This window comes from Sciurus carolinensis, unplaced genomic scaffold, assembly GCF_902686445.1.
Source record: "Sciurus carolinensis unplaced genomic scaffold, mSciCar1.2, whole genome shotgun sequence".
NCBI lineage: Eukaryota > Metazoa > Chordata > Mammalia > Rodentia > Sciuridae > Sciurus > Sciurus carolinensis.
Genome location: NW_025920147.1, coordinates 271,624 through 291,834, shown reverse-complemented (window position 1 = coordinate 291,834; position 20,211 = coordinate 271,624). Strand labels below are relative to the sequence as shown.

The following is a 20,211-nucleotide window of genomic DNA, read 5'->3' as shown; positions in this document are numbered from 1 at the left end:
GTTTCAATGAAACAGAATAAATACAAGGGACAGTGATAGTAGAGAAAATCAGAGGAATAACAGAATGGTAATGGTAATGTGAAAATCACATATACAACACTGCATAAATCTAGCTTTGATTAAAGTGGGAAAGAATTGGATACTTAGAGCTTAATAGCAAAGTGAACTAACCTAATTATCTTTTTAGAATTTCCGTATTTTATCATCACTTGATTAGTCTTGTAAAAGATGCCTAAGGGATTGCTTTATTTAGAAGGGAATAAAGATACATACCATCATGAAAACACAATGTATATAACAAACTAGATCAAATACACAAAAGAGAAAGAAAATAATAAGACCTTATGAATACAGAAAGTCAATTAAATACCAGAAAAACAATACAGGAAGAAAAAAAAAAGGAAAGATAATCAAAATAATTAGAAGAAAATTAATAAAATATTGGAGTAAATATTTACACATCAATAAAATCACTCTATGGAAAGGGATTAACTCCCTCAATTAAAAGACAGACTGGATTAATGGATTAACAAAACAAACATACAAAGACACAGAATATGCTTCCAATAAGAAACTTACTTCACCAGAAAAGTCACACGGATGGAAAGTGGAGGAATAGAAAATAACATTCCACACAAATGGAAATACAAAACAGGCAGAAATTGCTATACTTGTATTAGATAAAATGAGTATTATATCTAAAACTACAAAAAGAGACAAAGAAGACTGCTATATAATTATCCAGGGACCAATTCAACAAATTTTGTTAAACCTAAAGGGAAAGATGGGCTCTAATATAATTATAAGGGGAACTTTAAATCCTAACTTTCATCAGCATACAGATCCAAAGAGAAAATCAGCACAGGATCATCAGAATTGAGAAATACAATAGATTAAATGGACTTAGCAGACATTAACAGAATATTTCATCTAACAGTTACAGAGTACAAACTCTTCTCATCAGTACATGTACCATTTTGTGTAAGACCATGTATACAGCCATAAAACAAATCTTAACAAATGTTTTAAATCAAAAACCATTTTTATATTTATTCTCTGATCATAATGGAATTACCTAGAAATCAACAAAAAAAGAAATTTTAGTAATTGTACAAATACAAAGAAAATAACAGCACACAGTGAAAGACAAAATGAGTCATGGAACAAATCAAAAGGGAAATTAAATTGTCTTGAAACAAGTGAAAATTTATAGATAACATAACAAAGATTTATGGAATATAGCAAAAATTGCTAAGGGAGAAATTTATAGCAATAAACACATACATCAAATACCAAACAGAAGGATGTCAAACAACCTAGCAATGCATCTCAAGGGGATACAAATAAGAACAAGCCAAACTCCAAATTGTAGAAGGAAAGAAAGTACAAAGATCCAATCAGAAGTAAACAAAATAGTCTAGAAAACACAGATCAATAAAACAAAGAGGTGTTTTCAAAAAAGAAACAAAATTGGCAAACTTTACCTGGATGAATGAAGATGAAAAAGAGAAAAATCCCAATTATAAAAAATTAGAGATGAAAAAGGGACTTTGAATATACCACAGTAGTACAGTCATTAGGAAATAAAATGAACCTGTATAAGTCAACAAACTTGAAACCTAGAAGAAATGCATAAATTTTAAGACACATATAACCTATCAAAATTTAAGCATAAAGACACAGAAAAGCTGAATGGACTACTGACTGGTAATGAGACTGAATTAGTTAGTAGTAGAAAGTCTCTCAACAACAACAACAAAAAAGCCCAGAATCAGGTGGTTTCACTGCTAAACTCTACCAAACTTTTAAAAAAGAACTAATACCAAAATCTTCTCCAAGTTTTGCAAAAAATTAAAAGGGAAAGAACTCTTCAAAACTTCATCTACATCTTCATCTTCATCAGCATTACTCTGATATTAAACCAAAGAGATAAACATAAAGAAAATTACAGACCCACATCCCCAATGGACATAAAGGCAAAAATTCTCAACAAAGTAATAGCACATAGATTTCAATGACACATCAGAAAGATCATGCACCACAATTCAGTGGGATTTGTACTAGGGATGCAAGGATGATTAAACATATACAAATCAGTATATTATATTACATTACACCACCAGAATGAAGGACACAAATACGTGATCATCTCAACAGATGCTGAAAAAGTATTGACTACATTTCCAAATTCTTTCATGGATAAAGCTCTGAACTCATTAGATATAGAAGGAATATACCTCAATATGATAAAGGCTAAGCATGAGAAACACACAGAAACCATCAAAAAGATGAATGTGTTTTCCCTAAGATCTGGAAGAAGATAAGGATGTCAACTCTAACTGCATAAGACCAGAAGTTTTAGCCAGAACAATTAGGCAAGAAAAAGAAATAAAAAACATGTAAATAAGAAGGGAGGAAGTCACAATGTTCTTTTTGAAGAAGACATGTTTAAATATAGAAAACCTAAAGATTCCATAAAAAGACTATTGGAACTGATGAATGAATTCAATAAAGTAGCAGGATCAAAATAAACATAAAAAATTCAGTAGCTTTTTCTCAGTACCAATAATGAACTTGCTGAGAAAGAAATCATAAAAGTAATCCCATTCACAATAGTACAAAAATATAAAATACTTAGTATTAAGTTTAACCAAGGAAGTAAAGAACTCTACAGTTACAATGACAAAACACTGATAAAATAAATTGAAGACACAAAAACATGGGAAGGCCCCTCTTTTCATAAATTAGAAGAAATAATATTAAAATTGCCACATCACCCAATGCAATTTCTAGATTTGATGCATTTCCTCTCAAAATATCAGTAAGTCTTCACAGAACAAGATAATAAACTCCAAAATTCATATGGATGCACAAAAAGCCCAAATAGTCTTGTACTTTTCAATCAAAAAGAACAGAGCTGGAGACATTGCAATACCTGGAACCCAAGATATACTGTAAGGATATAGCAACCAAAACAGCATAGTATTGACATGAAAATAGACACACATACCAATGGAACAGAAATGGAGATAACAGAGATACATCCACATACTCATAACCAACTGACACTTATCAAGGACACCAAAAACATACGCTGGAGAAAGGGCAGGCTCTTCTGTAAGTGGTGCTGGGAAAAATGGATACCACTTACAGAAAAATGAAACGTGGTTCTTATCTCTTACCTTATGCAAAAATCAACTCAAAGTGGATCAAAGACCTATATCTAAGACCTGAAACTATGGGTAAACATTTCAAGACATTAGTATAGGCAATGACTTTTTAAACTGATAAATGGGATTATATCACACTAATAAGCTTTTGTGCAGAAAGAAATCAATGAACAGATTGAAAAGAAGACTAGGAGGAAAAACTTATAATTCCGATTAATCTGAAAAGAGACTACTATCTAGAATATGAAAGAAACACAAAAATTCAAAATACAAATGATCTAATTAAATGACACTTCTCAGAAGAAGAAATACTTATGGCCATATATGTGAAAAAGTACTCGACATTTTTGACCATCAAGAAAATGTCAATCAAAACTGCAATACAATATCAACCTAACCCAGTCAGAATAACTATTGTCAAAAAGCAAAAAATACTACTGATGAGGAAGCAGATAAAAAGGAACTCTTATATGTGTTTGGGGTAATGTAATTTACTACCATCATTATGAGGAACAGTCTGAATTTTCTTTGGAATAGAAATAGTATAAAATCCAGCTATACTACTTCTGGGTAGTTATGCAAAGGAAATGAAATAGGTATGCTGAAAAGTCTACACTCCTATATTTATTACAGCACCCTTGACAATTACCAAGAAATGAAATCAACTAGGTGTCCATTGATGGATGAATGGATATATGAATGGTGGTGATTTATATATGATGAAATATTATTCAGCCAAACAAGAAAATGAAATTCTGTCATTTGTAGTAAAATGGATGAACATGGAGGACGTATGTTGAGTGAAACAAACAAGACACAAAAAGATAAATACCACCTGTTTTCTCTCTCATATGTGGAAGCTAATACAGTTGATATAAAAATAAAATATAATTGCTAGAGTCTAGGAAAGGGAGGAGGACAGGAGGGAGAGAGGGGAGTTGAATAATAATGATACAGGGGGCATAAGTTCTAGTGTTCTACAGCACAACAGAGAAACTTTAGATCACAATAATTTATTGTATTTTTCATGAATAATTGGAAGAGAGGAACTCAAAGACATCAAATATAAAGACATGATTAGGAAAGATAAATGCTAATTACCCTGATTTGATCAGTTCACATAATATACATATAATTAAATATCACACCGTATGTCCTAAATGTGCACAACTATTACGCATTTATTTTTAAAACTCTAAATTAAAAAGGTTCCCTTATGATGCCTTAAGTTGAGTAATGGAAAAGTAGAAAGGCCATGAGAATTATTTAAAAATGCAGGCCAGAGAAGGTGTCTTGGGTCAAAGTGGTTGGAGAAAAACTGCTTGAAGAAATCATATTCTGGTGAATTACATTAGGAAAAATAAATCACAGAATTTGTTGATAAATTAGATGATTGGTGTGAGAGAAAGAGTCCAGTTGGTCCCAAGTTCTTAGTCTGAGCAACTGATACATTGGAGGTGGTCTCCACTTAAGTGAGGAAGACTGTGGTAGAGAGATCAAGAGCTCAGTTTTGGATGTTTTAAAATTAAGAAGAATAATAGGTATATAAGATTTAGTCAACATTTGGATAAATAAGCCTGCAGTTATGGCAGTTTCTTGGTTTAAGGTATAAATTTGGAAATTATTAGGTTACAGGAAAATTTAAGGAAACAACACTAGAAGAGCACATACAGTGAACAGGCCCAAGAACTAAACCTACATGATTCTGATCTTAAGGTACCTGACAAAGGAGAAAGAACAAAGAAGTGGTGACCAGACGAATAAGCCAGTGAAATAGAAGTCAAGTCAAGATGGGTGTCTTGAAAATCTAGGGAGAAGAGGGTATCTTGGAAGAAAAAGTGACAAAATGTGGCAAATGCAGAACATTGTAAGGTGAGAATCCATAACTGATACTAGAGTTGGTGAAGTGGTAGCCATTGGTGACTTTTTAAAAAAAATTTTGATGAGGAGATGAGATAAAAGTCTTATTGTACTAAGTTTAAAAAATGAGGCTGGGTTTGAAGATTTAATATTGTTAAAAATATCAACCCTCTTCAGATTGATCTGTAGATTTAAAGCAATATCAAAATCTCAGCAAAAGCTAAAATCATCTTAACAATTTTGAAAGTGAAAAAAATGGTGAAGGATTTATACTTTATGATTTTAAGATTTGCTATGAAGCAACAGTAATCAAGGCAGTATGGTGGTGGTGGAACTCTGAGTCTGATCTATTCTGAACAGTATAACGTTCAGAAAAAGACTCAAACACACAAGGTCAATTGTGTATTTTTATTTTTATTTTTATTTATTTATATTTTAACAGACTGCATTTTGATTCATTGTACACAAATTGGGTACGTCATTTCGTTTCTGTGGTTGTGCACGATGTAGACTCGTACCATTCATGTAATCATACATGTACATAGGGTAATGATGTCTGTCTCATTCCACCATTTTTCATACCCTCTCCCTCTCATTATTTTACAATACTACAAAGGCAATTTAATGGAGATTGGAAAATCATTTCAATAAATGGAATTGGAAAAATTAAATATAAATATCCAAAAATTTAATCCTTGCTTTTTATTTTACTCTATTTTTTTTCTAAATAAAACTTTTAGAAGAAGCATAGGAAAAACTCTGATTTCTATCTTCCAAGGGATTATCCAGAAATGGAAAAACTAACAAATGAGACAGAATTTAAAAATTTCACTATTTAATATCATTCTTGAGAATAAAAAGAAAATATTACTAAATCATATGTCTGGCAAGAGACTTGTATACAGAATTTATAAAGAACTCTGAAAATTCAAGAACATTATAGGTCAATCCCTGCAGCCGCTACTCTGGCCGCCCTCAGCCAGCAGCTCAGCGCCACCTCCAGCGGGCGTCTTGGGTAGGAGGGAGCTAGGCAGCTGATGGGCGCGGCAGGGGCTGCCGGAGGCCCAGCGCTCCTCAGGCTCCGACTCAGGCTCTGTCTCACCGTGGAGCAGCGTGGCTCGGGCAGCAGCATTTCCACGGGTCCGGCCCCCGGCGCCCGGGCGCTCGGAGACTATTCCCGCTGCTGGTCCGAGGAGTTTGACTGCCACTTCCTTGATGAAGGCTTTACTGCCAAGAACATTCTGGACCAAAAAATCAATGAAGTGTCATCTTCTGATGATAAGGATGCCTTTTATGTCACAGACCTTGGAGACATTCTAAAGAAACATCTAAGATGGTTCAAAGCTCTTCCTCCTGTCACCCTGTTTTATGCAGTCAAATGCAATGATAGCAGAGCCATAGTGAAGACCTTAGCTGCCATTGGGACAAGGTTTGATCGTGCTAGCAAGACTGAAATACAATTGGTGCAGAGTCTTGGAGTGCCTCCAGAGAGGATTATCTATGCAAATCCTTGTAAACAAATATCTCAAGTTAAATATGCTGCCAGTATTGGAATCCAAATGATGACTTTTGACAGTGAAGTCGAGTTGATGAAAGTTGCAAGAGCTCATCTAAAAGCAAAGTTGGTTTTGCGGATTGCCACTGATGATTCCAAAGCAGTCTTGACAGACTGCTCAGTGTTAAATTTGGTGCCACACTTAGAGCCAGCAGACTTCTTCTGGAACAAGCTAAAGAATTAAATATTAATGCCATTGGTGTCAGCTTTCACGTGGGGAGCGGTTGCACTGATCCTGAGTCTTCGTGCAGGCCATCTCTGATGCCCGCTGTGTCTTTGACATGGGAGCTAAGGTTGGTTTCAGCATATATCTACTTGATATTGGTGGTGGCTTTCCTGGATCTGAGGATGTGAAGCTTAAATTTGAAGAGTTCACCAGTGTGATCAACCCAGCACTGGACAAATACTTTCCATCAGACTCTGGAGTGAGGATCATAGCTGAGCCAGGCAGATACTGTGTTGCCTCAGCTTTCACACTTGCAGTTAATATCATTAACTGCAAAAATATCATTTTAAAGGAACAGACAGGCTCTGATGATGAAGATGAGTCAAGTGAAGAGACCTTTATGAATTATGTGAATGATGGAGTGTACGGATCATTTAATTGCATCCTTTATGATCATGCACATGTGAAGCTCCTGCTGCAGAAGAGACCTAAACCAGATGAAAAGTACTATTCATCCAGCATATGGGGACCAACATGTGATGGCCTTGACTGGTTTGTTGAGTGCTGTGACCTGCCTGAAATGCATGTAGGTGATTGGATGCTTTTTGAAAACATGGGCGCATATGCTGTTGCCGCTGCTTCTACTTTCAATGGAATCCAGAGGTCAACTACCTATTACATGATGTCAGGACCAACATGGCAATGTATGCAGCAAATCCAGAACCATAGCTTTCCACATAAAGTAGAGGAGCAGGATGTCGGCACTCTGCCTGTGTCTTGTGCTCAGGAAAGCAGCATGAAACATCCCTCAGCAGCGTGTGCCTCCACTGGTATCAATGTGTAGATGCCACTCTGTAGCTGTTCACTGCAAGTTTAGCTTAAGTTAAGGAATCTGGGGGGGAACATTTAACTTAATTGCTGCTAGTTTTGAATGTCTTTGTAAGAGTAAGGTTGGCATGGATGCAGCAATATGGAAGACTAGAAGATGGGGTCACACTTACCTGTGTTCCTGTGGAAACTATTTGAATATTTGTTTTATATGGATTTTTATTGACTTTTCAAACAAGCTACTAAAGAGTGCCCCCTTAGCTGCCCAGCAAGCATTTGTAGCTTGTACAATGGCAAAATGGGCCAAAAGCTTAATGTTGTGACCTGTCTTGAAAATAAAGTATCTTGAAATTAAAAAGAAAAACATTATAGTCTTGAAAAATGACAACAGAGTAGATTTTTAAAGAGTTAAGATGATAAATTTATAAGGTAATGCAAATGCTAATTATCTAGATTCAGTCATTTCCAATGTATACCTATTTAAAAAACACCATGTAGTTAATAAATAAATACAGTTTTAGCTTTCCATATAAAAAGTTAAAAACTAAACAATAACAAAATAAGCTAATGAAAATGGGCCAAAATTTCCAAAGATTCTTACAGAAGAATTTATTCAATAGAAAATTAGTCCAAGAAATGATGGTCAACGTTATTAATTTTTAAAGAGAAAATTAAGGCTACAATATGATGTAATTTCATTCCTGTAAGAAAAAAATAGGTGATGTATAGATAGATCAATAGGTATATAGATAGATGATTTAAGAAAATACTAAGAGCTTCTCTAGAAGATGGAGAACAGATAGAACTATCATACATTGTGACTGGGGATTTTACCCAAGAAAAGTGAAAACTTATGTTTACACAATAAACATGTACATGAATATTTATAATAGTTCTTCTTAATAACACCCAAACTGGAAACAATCCAAATGTCTGTCAATTAGTGAACGTATTAACAACCTGCAGTGCATACATAACAAAGAATTACCCCTTGGCAACACGAAAGAGTGAACTGTTGATACACTCAACAACATGGATGAATCTCCAATATGTTATGCTACCTAGGTATTATTTCATTTTCATGATGTTCTGGAAACAATAAACCTAGTCAAAGGACATCAGTGGTTGCCAGGTGGTAGAGAGTATTGACTATAAAGAGGCAGCACAAAAGAATTTTGTAGACTCATGGAACTGTTCTGTATCTTATTGTGATGGTAGTTATGCAACTATGCATTTGTCAAAATTAACATAATCATGCAAAAAAAGGAGTTATTTTATTAGCTATAATGAGGGAAAAGATAAAGGGATGAGAACAATTATTTAAAAGGATGCAGAGAAAGGAAATGTGTAAAGTACTATTTTGAGAACTTTTGCTAAGGAAAATAGAAACTGTGGCAGCAGCTATAGAAGAAAGTGAAGTCAAGCAGTATTTTGAAGACCAAGAAATTACAGCATGTTTGGTAATGGAAATATTCAGTAGAGAAGGGAAAATTTATAATTCAGGACATTCAGAAGGATTGAAGTACCAATGTTGCTAATACACAAGAGGAGATGAGATCGATTGTAAAGGTGAAAGAGACAGCCATTTCTCAGATAATGAATGGATCATCAATGGCAATAAAGAAGGAAGAATATATGGACACAGTCAGACAAGTAGCAAGATGGAGTAAGAGGTGAGCTTATATGCAAGGAACTTGATGATGCTCCTATCTTTTTTAGTGACATAAGAAGCAAAGTCATCAGCTGGTAGTGAGGGTGTGGGAGGCAGAGTGGCAAGTTTAGGGCACTTTTTGTTTTCTAAGCACTGAAAGGCTTGTGACCAAAGCATGGCAGATGCATAGCACTCCCAACCTTCACTCCCATTTCCTCACCCCTCAGTGTCAGTGGCAGGCATCATTTGTCAATCTGAGTCAACTTTCCCACTGATCCTTAACTGGCTCTCAGTATCACCCTCTACACACTGCTCCAACAGCTACTGCCAGTGGATCAGAATAGTCATCAGTTCCATGTACCCCAGTCACCCAATTTAGCCTGATTTTAAGTCAAATGACTTTAATTAAATTCAAAAGAATATAAATGGTCACTATTATAGTATGCTTTCCTTTTATATCTCTTACAAAATGCCAGTTTTAGTGCTTTGAGTGAAAAAAAGCAAATCACGGACAGCTTCCATCCAGGAGGCTTCTGAATAACCATCAAAATGCTGTCTTTCAGAGTAAAAATGTTTAGCCCACAGCCTAGCAAACTAGTTTTGGAAAGCCTAAGTTAAATTGCTGGGCAAAGTTATGATTGCAGATATCTTAGTATTAAAGCAGAGGGGATGTGTCTGAAAAGGAATGCCTGGATAGTTTGATGGATTAGATGATCAAATATATTCCAACATAAACATTGCTAAGGCTGAAAACAGAAGTTGCCACATTGAGGTAGATAAGAGTCAGTTCTCTCTTGCAGTGAAAAGTCAGAAAAACATTTAAGTTAAAACTAAAACAAATGAACTCCATTTCCTTTGGGGTTTTTTCTTAAGTGTCATGTTCACTTACTGGAGAGCTTTGTTTAAAATAAAGTTAATTTAAGACTAAATTTGAACCAAATGGATCAGAGTATGTTGTGTCTAGGAGAATCCCTTCTTCAATTACACCTACTGGAAGATTCATTTAGCTCAGACTTAATTTCTCATGTTGAACAGTACTGATCAACAGAATTTACCAGGGAATAAATATGTTCTTATGTCACACCAAGACACTGACAGAAGTAAAATGAAATACCTTCATCCTAAAAAAGGTGATGCTTGTTAGCAGGTCAACAGTTGATTTCAGGTCTTGCAGTCTTTCACTATTGCTGGCAGGAAAGTTTTCCTGGAGAAATAGGAAAGAAGAAAGAGTAAAGTTGCCAGCATTAAACCTCCAGTGGGAAAATAAACTAAAACTAGCTTACTGTGAAAGAAAATGGTAAGTAAATTGCATAAAATTTTAAAAGATCCCTAAAGTATTCTCAAAATACTTTTATCATAAAATGTTGTGGAAAATAGAAGATATAGACATAATGTCTTCTTCATATTAGAAAGCATACCCTTTTAGTTATTCAATAAAAATATACAAAACAATATCATTATGGCAATATTATGATGTCAATTCTTGCTCATACAATTATTTTGCCAGTAAAAGAAAGGAGATTGGTATATATTTGGAAATATTCTCATTATTTTCTAAATATAGGTACTTTTTTCAAAAACACTTTGAGCACTGTACATCTATTTACTTTTTTTTTATTGTAAACAAATGGGATACATGTTGTTTCTCTGCCTGTACATGGCATAAAGGCATACCATTTGTGTAATCATAAATTTACATAGGGTAATGTTGTTTGATTCATTCTGCCATTTTTTTCCCTTCTCCCCCACCCCTCCCATCCCTCCCCTCCCTCTATACAGTCCTTCCTTCCTCCATTCCTGCCCCCCTCCCTAAACCCAACTCCAACCCCAAAACTAACCCCTCCCACCACCCATTATGTGTCATCATCCACTTATTAGCGATATCATTCTTCCATTCAGTTTTTGAGATTGGCTTATCTCACTTAGCATGATATTCTCCAGTTTCATCCATTTGCCTGCAAATGCCATAATTTTATCATTCTTTATGGCTGAGTAATATTCCATTGTATATATATATACCACATTTTCTTTATCCATTCATCAATTGAAGGACATCTAGGTTGGTTCCACAATCTGGCTATTGTGAACTGAACAGCTATGAACATTGATGTGGCTGTATCTCTGTAATATGCTGATTTTAAGTCCTTTGGGTATAGGCCAAGGAGTGGGATAGCTGGGTCAAATGGTGTTTCCATTCCAAGTTTTCTAAGGAGTCTCCATACTGCCTTCCAGAGTGGCTGCACTAATTTGCAGCCCCACCAGCAATGTATGAGTGTACCTTTCTCCCCACATCCTCGCCAACACCTGTTGTTGCTTGTATTCTTGATAATCACCATTCTAATTGGGGTGAGATGGAATCTTAGGGTGGTTTTGATTTGCATTCCTCTTATTACTAGAGATGTTGAACATTTTTCCATGTTTTTTGATTGCTTGTAGATCTTCTTCTGTGAAGTGTCTATTCATTTCCTTAGCCCATTTGTCGATGGGATTATTTGCATTCTTGGTGTAGAGTTTTTTGAGTTCTTTATAGATTCTGGAGATTAGCACTCTATCTGAAGTATGATTAGCAAAGATTTTCTCCCACTCTGTAGGCTCTTTCTTTGCATTGCTGATAGTTTCCTTGGCTGAGAGAAAACTTTTTAGTTTGAATCTATCCCAGTTATTGATTCTTGCTTTCATTTCTTGTGCTATGGGAGTCCTGTTGAGGAAGTCTGGTCCTAAGTCGACATGTTGAAGCTCTGGACCTACTTTTTCTTCTATAAGATGCAAGGTCTCTGGTCTGATTCCGAGATCCTTAATCCATTTTGAGTTTAGTTTCGTGCATGGTGAGAGATATGGGTTTAGTTTCATTTTGTTGCATATGGATTTCCAATTCTCCCAGCACCATTTGTTGAAGAGGCTATCTTTTCTCCATTGCATATTTTTGGCCCCTTTGTCTAGTATGAGAAAATTGTATTTATTTGGGTTTGTGTCCGTGTCCTCTATTCTGTACCATTGATCCACCTTTCTATTTTGGTACCAATACCATGCCGTTTTAGTTACTATTGCTTTGTAGTAGAGTTGAAGATCTGGTATTGCGATACCCCCTACTTCACTCTTTCTGCCAAGGATTGCTTTAGCTATTCTGGGTTTTTTATTCTTCCAGATGAATTTCATAATTGCTTGCTCTATTTCTGTAAGGTAAATCATTGGGATTTTAATTGGAATTGCATTGAATCTGTATAGTACTTTTGGTAGTATGGCCATTTCTATTTACTTTTTGTCACAAAGAAACGTAAAAGTTTAAAGAATAAGATTGCATTGCATAGTCTCTCCTTTACAAAAGTTAAGTATCATTTTAAAAAGTTAAAATGAAGTTTTAGTGAAGTTTGGTGAGAAGTATCATTAAAAACACAGATGTTCAGAATTTTGAAGAAAAGAAGATGTATACATATGAAAATGTTTAAAGAAAGAATTTATTTAAACATTGAGAAAATTTTTATCTTGCTCTCAGACTGGCTTTCTAAAGAGCCACAGGTAAACCACAATTAACTTTCTCATGAACTCAAGTAGAGCTTGTGTGTTTAAAGTATGGTTGAATGAGGTGACCCCAAGGCCCTTCTTGACCCAAAATATCTGTTTCAATGACTGGTGTGGTAATTCTCTCCTCATAATTTTACCCCAGTTCCAACATGTAATGTAAGTTTAATAGAATTTGATTTCTAGTTTCTAGAACTATGCAATTAAGAACACTGTGAGTAAGAGACTAATTAAAAATGGATGCAGAAGAGATGCATGCATGCAAATATTAAAAAAAGATTTATGATAAATTATTAAGGAATGTAAAATGGTAAAGCATTTACCTAGTTTGATATTGATCCCCAGCAGGACTCACGCAGAAACAAAAAGAGTGAAGAGGTACAAGAGCATCTACATAGTTGTGACTATATATTTTTTGAAACTAAAATTTATAACTCAATTTTTGTAAGATAATTTAAAATTAAAATTGCATGTGTGTGTTTATGCACATTAATTCATGAATACATATGCACAGGTGTATCAGTTTCACCTAGAGGTATAATAATAGAATTGTTAACAATGAACTGTGGACAGTGTTGAACAAGCATACTGGTCTAGGAAAAGAGAATTGAACAGTAAATACCAACAGGAATCTCAAAATTTGGGGAAATATCAGCAGACTATCTCAGTAACAAGGTGTGAATTTTCAAAATCGAGACTGAGCCATATTCATTCACTAGTATATCTGATGATTATTTTGAAAAAATCATACAGTGAAAGCTATACACACAGAGTATTATGACTGTTGTAGGTTTAAGTGGGGCAGAACATACAAACAATAAAGGAAATCTGTAAGTTACTTCTAGTGTGAGGCACCTGAAATACAAATATTTACTTTTCCATTACATGATAGATAACTTTACAATATGGCAAGAAATCATCTGGAGCAAACACATCAGTTTATCTTTAGGAAAATAATTTTGTACATACCCTATATTTTGATAGGTCATTCTTTAGAGAGTTATGCAACTGGTCCAGTAGTTTTATGAACTTTTCCCTCTGTACCAGGAAAGCACAAAATAGTAGAAGGTAAATAAATGACCACTCTAAATGTCTTTGCAATAATTAGATATAAGGTGCTATTCATTTTTGATAGACAGGAAGGATCAAAGATTTGTCTAAGACCTCAGAGCTAGTATGTGGCATTGCAGTGTTTTGAACTTAAGTCTCTTTCACATCAAATCTATGCTCTTTCCTAAAAATTGCACTGCCTTTCTATAATGAATGAAAAAAGTAAATGTTCTAACAAAAGTATCTAGAGAGCTGTGTTCCATACAAAGAGCGCATACAAATGAATTGCAGCTATACTTCTCCATATGTATTGACTCACAGCAATATAATGTGTCAGCAAGAGAAAATACAAGCTACCCCTCATTTTACTCCAGCACACCATCATGGCCCTCCAGAAAATGGTTTAGATTTCCAAACTTCTCCTGCCTACGAAAGGGGGAACAGCTGTTGTTTTGTGTTAAAAACAATTTCAAAAGTCATTTTCTTTTTGGAAGCAAATACAGACTTAATCTGAAAGATCAATTACTTTTAAAGGATGTTTATGATTAAGTGCTAAGTGTAGTATAAAAATTAAGCCCTGCAAGATTGCTGCTGCCAACTTTCAATGCAATATCATTGTTGGATTGTCCTCTTGCTATAAGTACTTGAAGACTGTGAGAATAGAGTTTTGCTGATAAGTGTAAGTTTGAAATTTTGTGAATTAAAGACAAACAAGGGAAAAACATCAAATTCATACAGAGACCCTATAAGTGGACTACCCACTATTCTACATTTTAATTGAAACTAAAAAAAAGAGGTGGGGAATTGGGAGAAAAGTTCTCTGCACACGGTAATACTATATAAACACCAAATTTCATTTGGAAAATATGAATAAAAATGGGATATTTTCTAAGTAGTTTTGCACAGAAGGTGGGTTTACAGGGTATAGATCTCTTATTCCTTGATGCTACTAATCTTAATGGAGTGAGCTGAGTATTAACAGGAGGTGGTGAATTATTCATAAATTGAAACTTCATTTTTCTGTGTTAGTTCCTTCATGAGATTCACACATTTCTGAACAAAATTGGAGCATGCCTCTGTAGTAATCCGTGTAGAGGACATAAAGAAGTTTGAGGGATGAACTTTGCCTTCTAGAAGCTTACAATCATGTTAGGCAGATTAAGACTCTCTCTCCCAACAAAGGTAATGAAAATACATGGATGAGCTGGATGTCTTGGATTTTTCTTTTCCACTCACCTTCACACCTTAACAGGGGAGGAGGCAACCTATGTTGCCCTTTGCTAACTTCTCAGCTTCCATCCATGTGGGTCAGTGGCTCTCCATCAAAATGAAAAAAAAAAAAAAAGAGCCACAACAATAATCAGTTTAGGGCTAAGTAAAGTTAATCATTCAGATGATTGTGAAAGTCAGTCTGATTCATGTCACGTCTCTGGACCTGACCTCTTTGATTGGCACAAATCATCCAGACAGCTGAAGTGACTCTGATCAACTATGCCATGACCCAAGTCACTGACCCTGTTATGCCCACTGGGGCCAACTACTCTGGCTGGTTGCCCAGTGTCAGTTCTTCCACAGTTTCTTATAATAGAGCCTCCTGTGTCAATTGGAAATGCTTACCTTCCCAAATCTTTTTTCTTCCAGGCATGACCACGAAGCATGTTTTTGGGCAATGAGATGTATACATCTTATTAATGAGGAAGGACTCAATTAATTCTGATTTGAAAAGATCTAAAAGAGTTCTTGGTAGATAGTTTATTTTATTAGTGTTTGCTATGGAATTACTTGTTAAATACAGCTTTCAGGCTTTTTTCCTTTTGTCCTTTGTGGGTCTCCCTTTTCCTCATCTTCAATTCAAACAGTTTCTGGAAGGGCAGAGTCTATCATTCCTATAAAGTGAAAAGCAAATCAAATGGCAAGAATGGTGAGGGCTCAAGCTATAAGAAGCTCCCACATTTACCCACCCTTATTAAAAATTACAGTCCTGAGCAATACACTAGTCTTGAATTCCTTACTTATAGACTTCAGACTTCAGTTACATGGGTTGGGGAGTGCACTTACTTAGCTAAGTTTATTTATTTTTCTGTTTCATGCAGTTAAAAAAAATTCTGACTGATACAGATCTCTCATTTTGTCTCCCCACCTAGGTCTTTGGGGTCCAGCTGGAAATTTTACATTCAAGGAAAATAGAAAGATGTGGAGAAGACTGCTGGGTTTATTGTCAAAGAATTGCAAACAATATCAGATGATGTGAAATTAAAAGTGTGCTGCTGATTGAATTTTCAAAGAGATTCTTTAAACAGCAGGGACAGCTTTAGATACAATTTTATTTACCATATTTCTATTTAACTAGAGTGAGATTGCCTTTGCAAGAACAGAGGATGCCTACTGTGTGCATGGCATGATTTGAGGAGTGAAGACAACTGAGTGATTAAAACATGCTTCCCCTGAAGGGCATGTTACCATATTGGAAACTGCCACATTATTCAGTTCTTTATATCAGGTGAAGGCCACATATGTCTAGTAGGAGGCAAGTCAATCACAATAATGCTAAGTATTATCAGTTATCAAAATTTTATGTTTTATTTGTTGATTGGAATAAATAATCCAGGGGTCAGCAATCTGTCTACAAAAGACCAGAAAGAAAATGTTTTGACTTTGGGGACTGTCATAAGTACCGAGCCCCAACATTATAGCAAGATAGCTCCTATAGAAAATACATAAATAAATGGGAATAAAACTTTATTTATGGACACTAAAATTGGAATTTTATATACGATTCAAATATCACCAAAGAATAATCTTCTTTTGAATTTTTTCAATATTTTAAATAAAAACCATTCTTAGTTAATGGTGTATACAAAACCATTGAGTGGGCTGGACTGGGTTCATGAGCAGAGGAAAGATTTTGACCTGGGCAAAGGAAGTTGCTACCCAACAAGTACATGCTCAGGAAATTTCCCCCAGGGTCGTGAGAACTGTGGAAAGAACAGCTCTAGTAAGGAAGAGGTATGAAAACTTCTGCACTTCCACAATTTCTCCTTTATCATCTTTCTCTCGCTCAGGAGGGGTTAACTGAGGCAGAAATTAATGATGCACAAGCTCTGGGCACTCATTTGCTTCAGTGTTCCTGGGAAGAGGCCTAGCCACTTTATTCACCAGATCTTTTTGTAAAAATTTCATATATGAGATTAAAAAGTATTTGATTTTAAAATTTGATTAAAATTTGATTTAAAATTTGATTAGCAAATTTTAACATTTTTTACAGATCGTACCAAAAATAGAAATTCATTACAAAGAGACACATTTCAAATAGAAGTCATGCAGAGGCTACTTTAGTAAATTTCAATAATTCAAATAATGTTAATCATGTAAACATAGTGGAAATTATTTGAATTTCTTGTTGATTTGAAATTAATACTGATACCTACAGATACTTTGCAATTATTAAATGCCACTACAAGGATGTTTGAAATTTCAAATCAATTAGTAATTTATATCAATTCAGTGTCTTTAGAGTTTCTTGATAAGAAAACCTGAGATCACTAACTTTTTACACTTCATTCATCAGTATACTTAAAGTTCCCCTCAGCCTGGCTAGACTTTTCATAGGCATCTTCCTGATTCTAGGTCCTGATCACCCTCTTTTTAGAGAATCTTTTTTGGAAACTTGTAACTATATGTTCCTTCTCTGTCCTTTGATATGTAAACCTTTTCTTTGAAGCCACTTACAAATCTTGTCATCCATGAATGTTCCTGAAAGAGTAGGCAGCCGTCCCTTTGAAATGTCATCATCAGGGAGGGAGCACCCCTATCTCCCTGTGTCCTTGGGAGGATATGAGCCAAACATGGATGGATGTCCATTAGCAAACACAAAAGATTCACCACCTTTTGCTAAATACATCAAGCCTCTCACCTCACAGCCTCCAGAATGTTCCCTCTAACCTTTCACATCCCTTAAAACCCTCCCACCTTTGCTTTAGTGGAGTTGAGACAGACTGAGGTCTGGTGTCTCTCTCTACTCTATTGCAGCAGCCTTGAATAAAGTCATTCTTACTTGTTTAACTTTGTTTTGTGCTGTTTTTCTTTGACATCATGTATAAAAACATAAAAATGCTTTCCCAAATTTGAGAAGAGGCATGGAAATGCATGTGTCATTATCAATGAACAGTGAAGCTAAAATAAACTTTTCTAAGATATCTTTTTTTTATCAACTCTGCTAGAAAAAAGTCTGAATTATCTTTCTTCTCCTTCTGTAAAACTTGTCATGACTTTTGTCATATGAAGAAATGAAAAAGAAAATTCGATACCCCAAAACTATAAAAAAGTAAAAGAAGAGGTACATGGGGTAGGGAACAAAAATATTTGGTTGTTTTCTTGCATTTCATAATTCCTATGGTGTTTGCCATAAATACTAATTTTAACCAAAATGTTCATTGAAAAGCTTGCATTCTTCCTAAAGATCATCCTCTAAAACTATAGAAGGTTCAGGCAACACTGCCTCTGCCCACACTAATCCTTTGTCAAGTCATGAAGAAACAATATCTTCTAAAATGTTTTCCACATTCATTATCTCTTTTGCAACACCACATTTTCCCTGTCAACTATTTTCTAGATTTGGCAGCACATTGCCATGTTAGCACTAGCACATCAGTCCTCTCCCTAGCCTCTGTTAGGGAGAAGACTGTGTTAGTCCTCCTGTGATCAATTCCAGAGACTGTTTACTCATTCCTCCTTCCCGCTCTGTGGCTCCCTGTAGCTCTGACTGGAACACTAAACACCATTCTCTTTCACACTTTACCCTCAGTCTGCCATAATAACCTTAGTTTCTCCCTATTGGATGCATGTGCAGTGACAACTCTATTTAGGAAGCAGGTCTGAGATGGGGACTCGCTGCCTATTAATTGGCTTATTTCTACTAAGTCAAGTAATGGAGACTTTTGTTTTCCAGTCTCTCATCACTAGCTTTGTGGTTTTGAAAAGATGGTTGCATTGACAAAAGAGGCAGTTTCCTGGTTCCCTAAATTTCTGATTGTAAGAATGTTTATAATATGTCTTGTAAATCAGTTTCACTGTCATATTCTGGATATTCTTCGAATTATTACGGAGAGACTCTCTTGCTGTCCTTCAGATGATACTATAAACATCTAATTCTCTTTGTTAAATTCCCTTCTATTTATTTCAATGACTAGGATGCCTTCTATTATTATGACTGAACCCTAATACACATTCTATTGTCCCTCTTCATCATTTTCTCTACAGAGTAATAACTCTCAATCAAAAAAATTTATTTTATTATATCCTATATCTTAAGAATAAAGAGCAAACATTCTAGTGATTACTAAAGTCCTCAATATTCTCATGCCAATCCAACAACAAAGCTTCCTCTTAAACTTCCATCTCTTATTCTATCTGTCCTACTCAATAGACAGGCTGCATTCCATACCTTTTTGAACTTATTTTCCATCTCTATTTCTACTTGTACACTCAAATACATTCCTAGGAATATGGTAATTTTTCTACTACATCTTTGATTTTGAAAATACTATCTGTCATTCCTTTGTCAAGATTCCATGAGTTCCTAAAGAGAATCAGTTATCTGTTCCTATTTAATCTCAAAACATTTATGAGTACTGTATAAACTCCTTTGAGTTTTATTACATTTTGGGAGTGATTTATGGTTGCTTTTACATGTTTATGTGATTACCTTACTAGAGTATAAGCCTCAAAGAGTAAGGGAAACACTTGTCTTTCAGTATTTCTATTACCTGCCATAGTAGCATACATGAAATATCACATAAATGTGCCTTGAAAGAATAAATGGACAAAGAAAGAACATGCATAATATAAATATTTACTAGTATATTTGCATTTGCCTAGTTCTGACTCTGTCAAAGAGAGAGCATACCCTCAGGGAAAAACAGAGCTAGATAAACTCCAATTCTACTAATACTTTGTTTACTATTTATATCATAACTCACTAAATAAATTTCCTAAAGATATCTGAAAAATTAAAATATTTATTCCCCCCGCACCACCTCAGAGAATTTTCTCCCTTTCCAACCCAGAAGTTTCTTTAACATTCACGGAGACATTTTTTCCAATAAGATTCTTTGATCATTACTCCAAACAAAGATGTGCTGGTGAACTGGTTCTCTGAAAGTCAAAGGCTTTGATTTTTATCAGCTGTCAATTTATATGTTCTAAATCTTCTCAATATGTTCAATTTCAATGATACCTGTATTTAACAACCATTTTTAAATATTCTGGAAAATTTAGCAGTCAGTTCTTGTGAGCAGGTATGGTAAAGTGGTATTCTTCACATTCACTTTTCAACAATTCGACTTGTTTGCAGAAATAATACTTGGACCCCAGATTTTCCCTGTGAAGTGTTAACTGAAATGTATGATATTCT

At 35.0% G+C, this 20,211-nt stretch overlaps 1 protein-coding gene across 1 annotated transcript; it reads left to right on the top strand.

Annotated features, from left to right (window-relative positions):
• Positions 1-2,495: 2,495 nt before the first annotated feature.
• Positions 2,496-7,595, top strand: LOC124974428 (ornithine decarboxylase-like). Its single transcript, XM_047537701.1, is given in 4 exon segments — positions 2,496-2,516; positions 6,224-6,700; positions 6,703-6,823; positions 6,826-7,595. Coding segments are annotated over 4 exon segments (1,389 nt in total).
• The last annotated feature ends 12,616 nt before the right edge of the window (positions 7,596-20,211 follow it).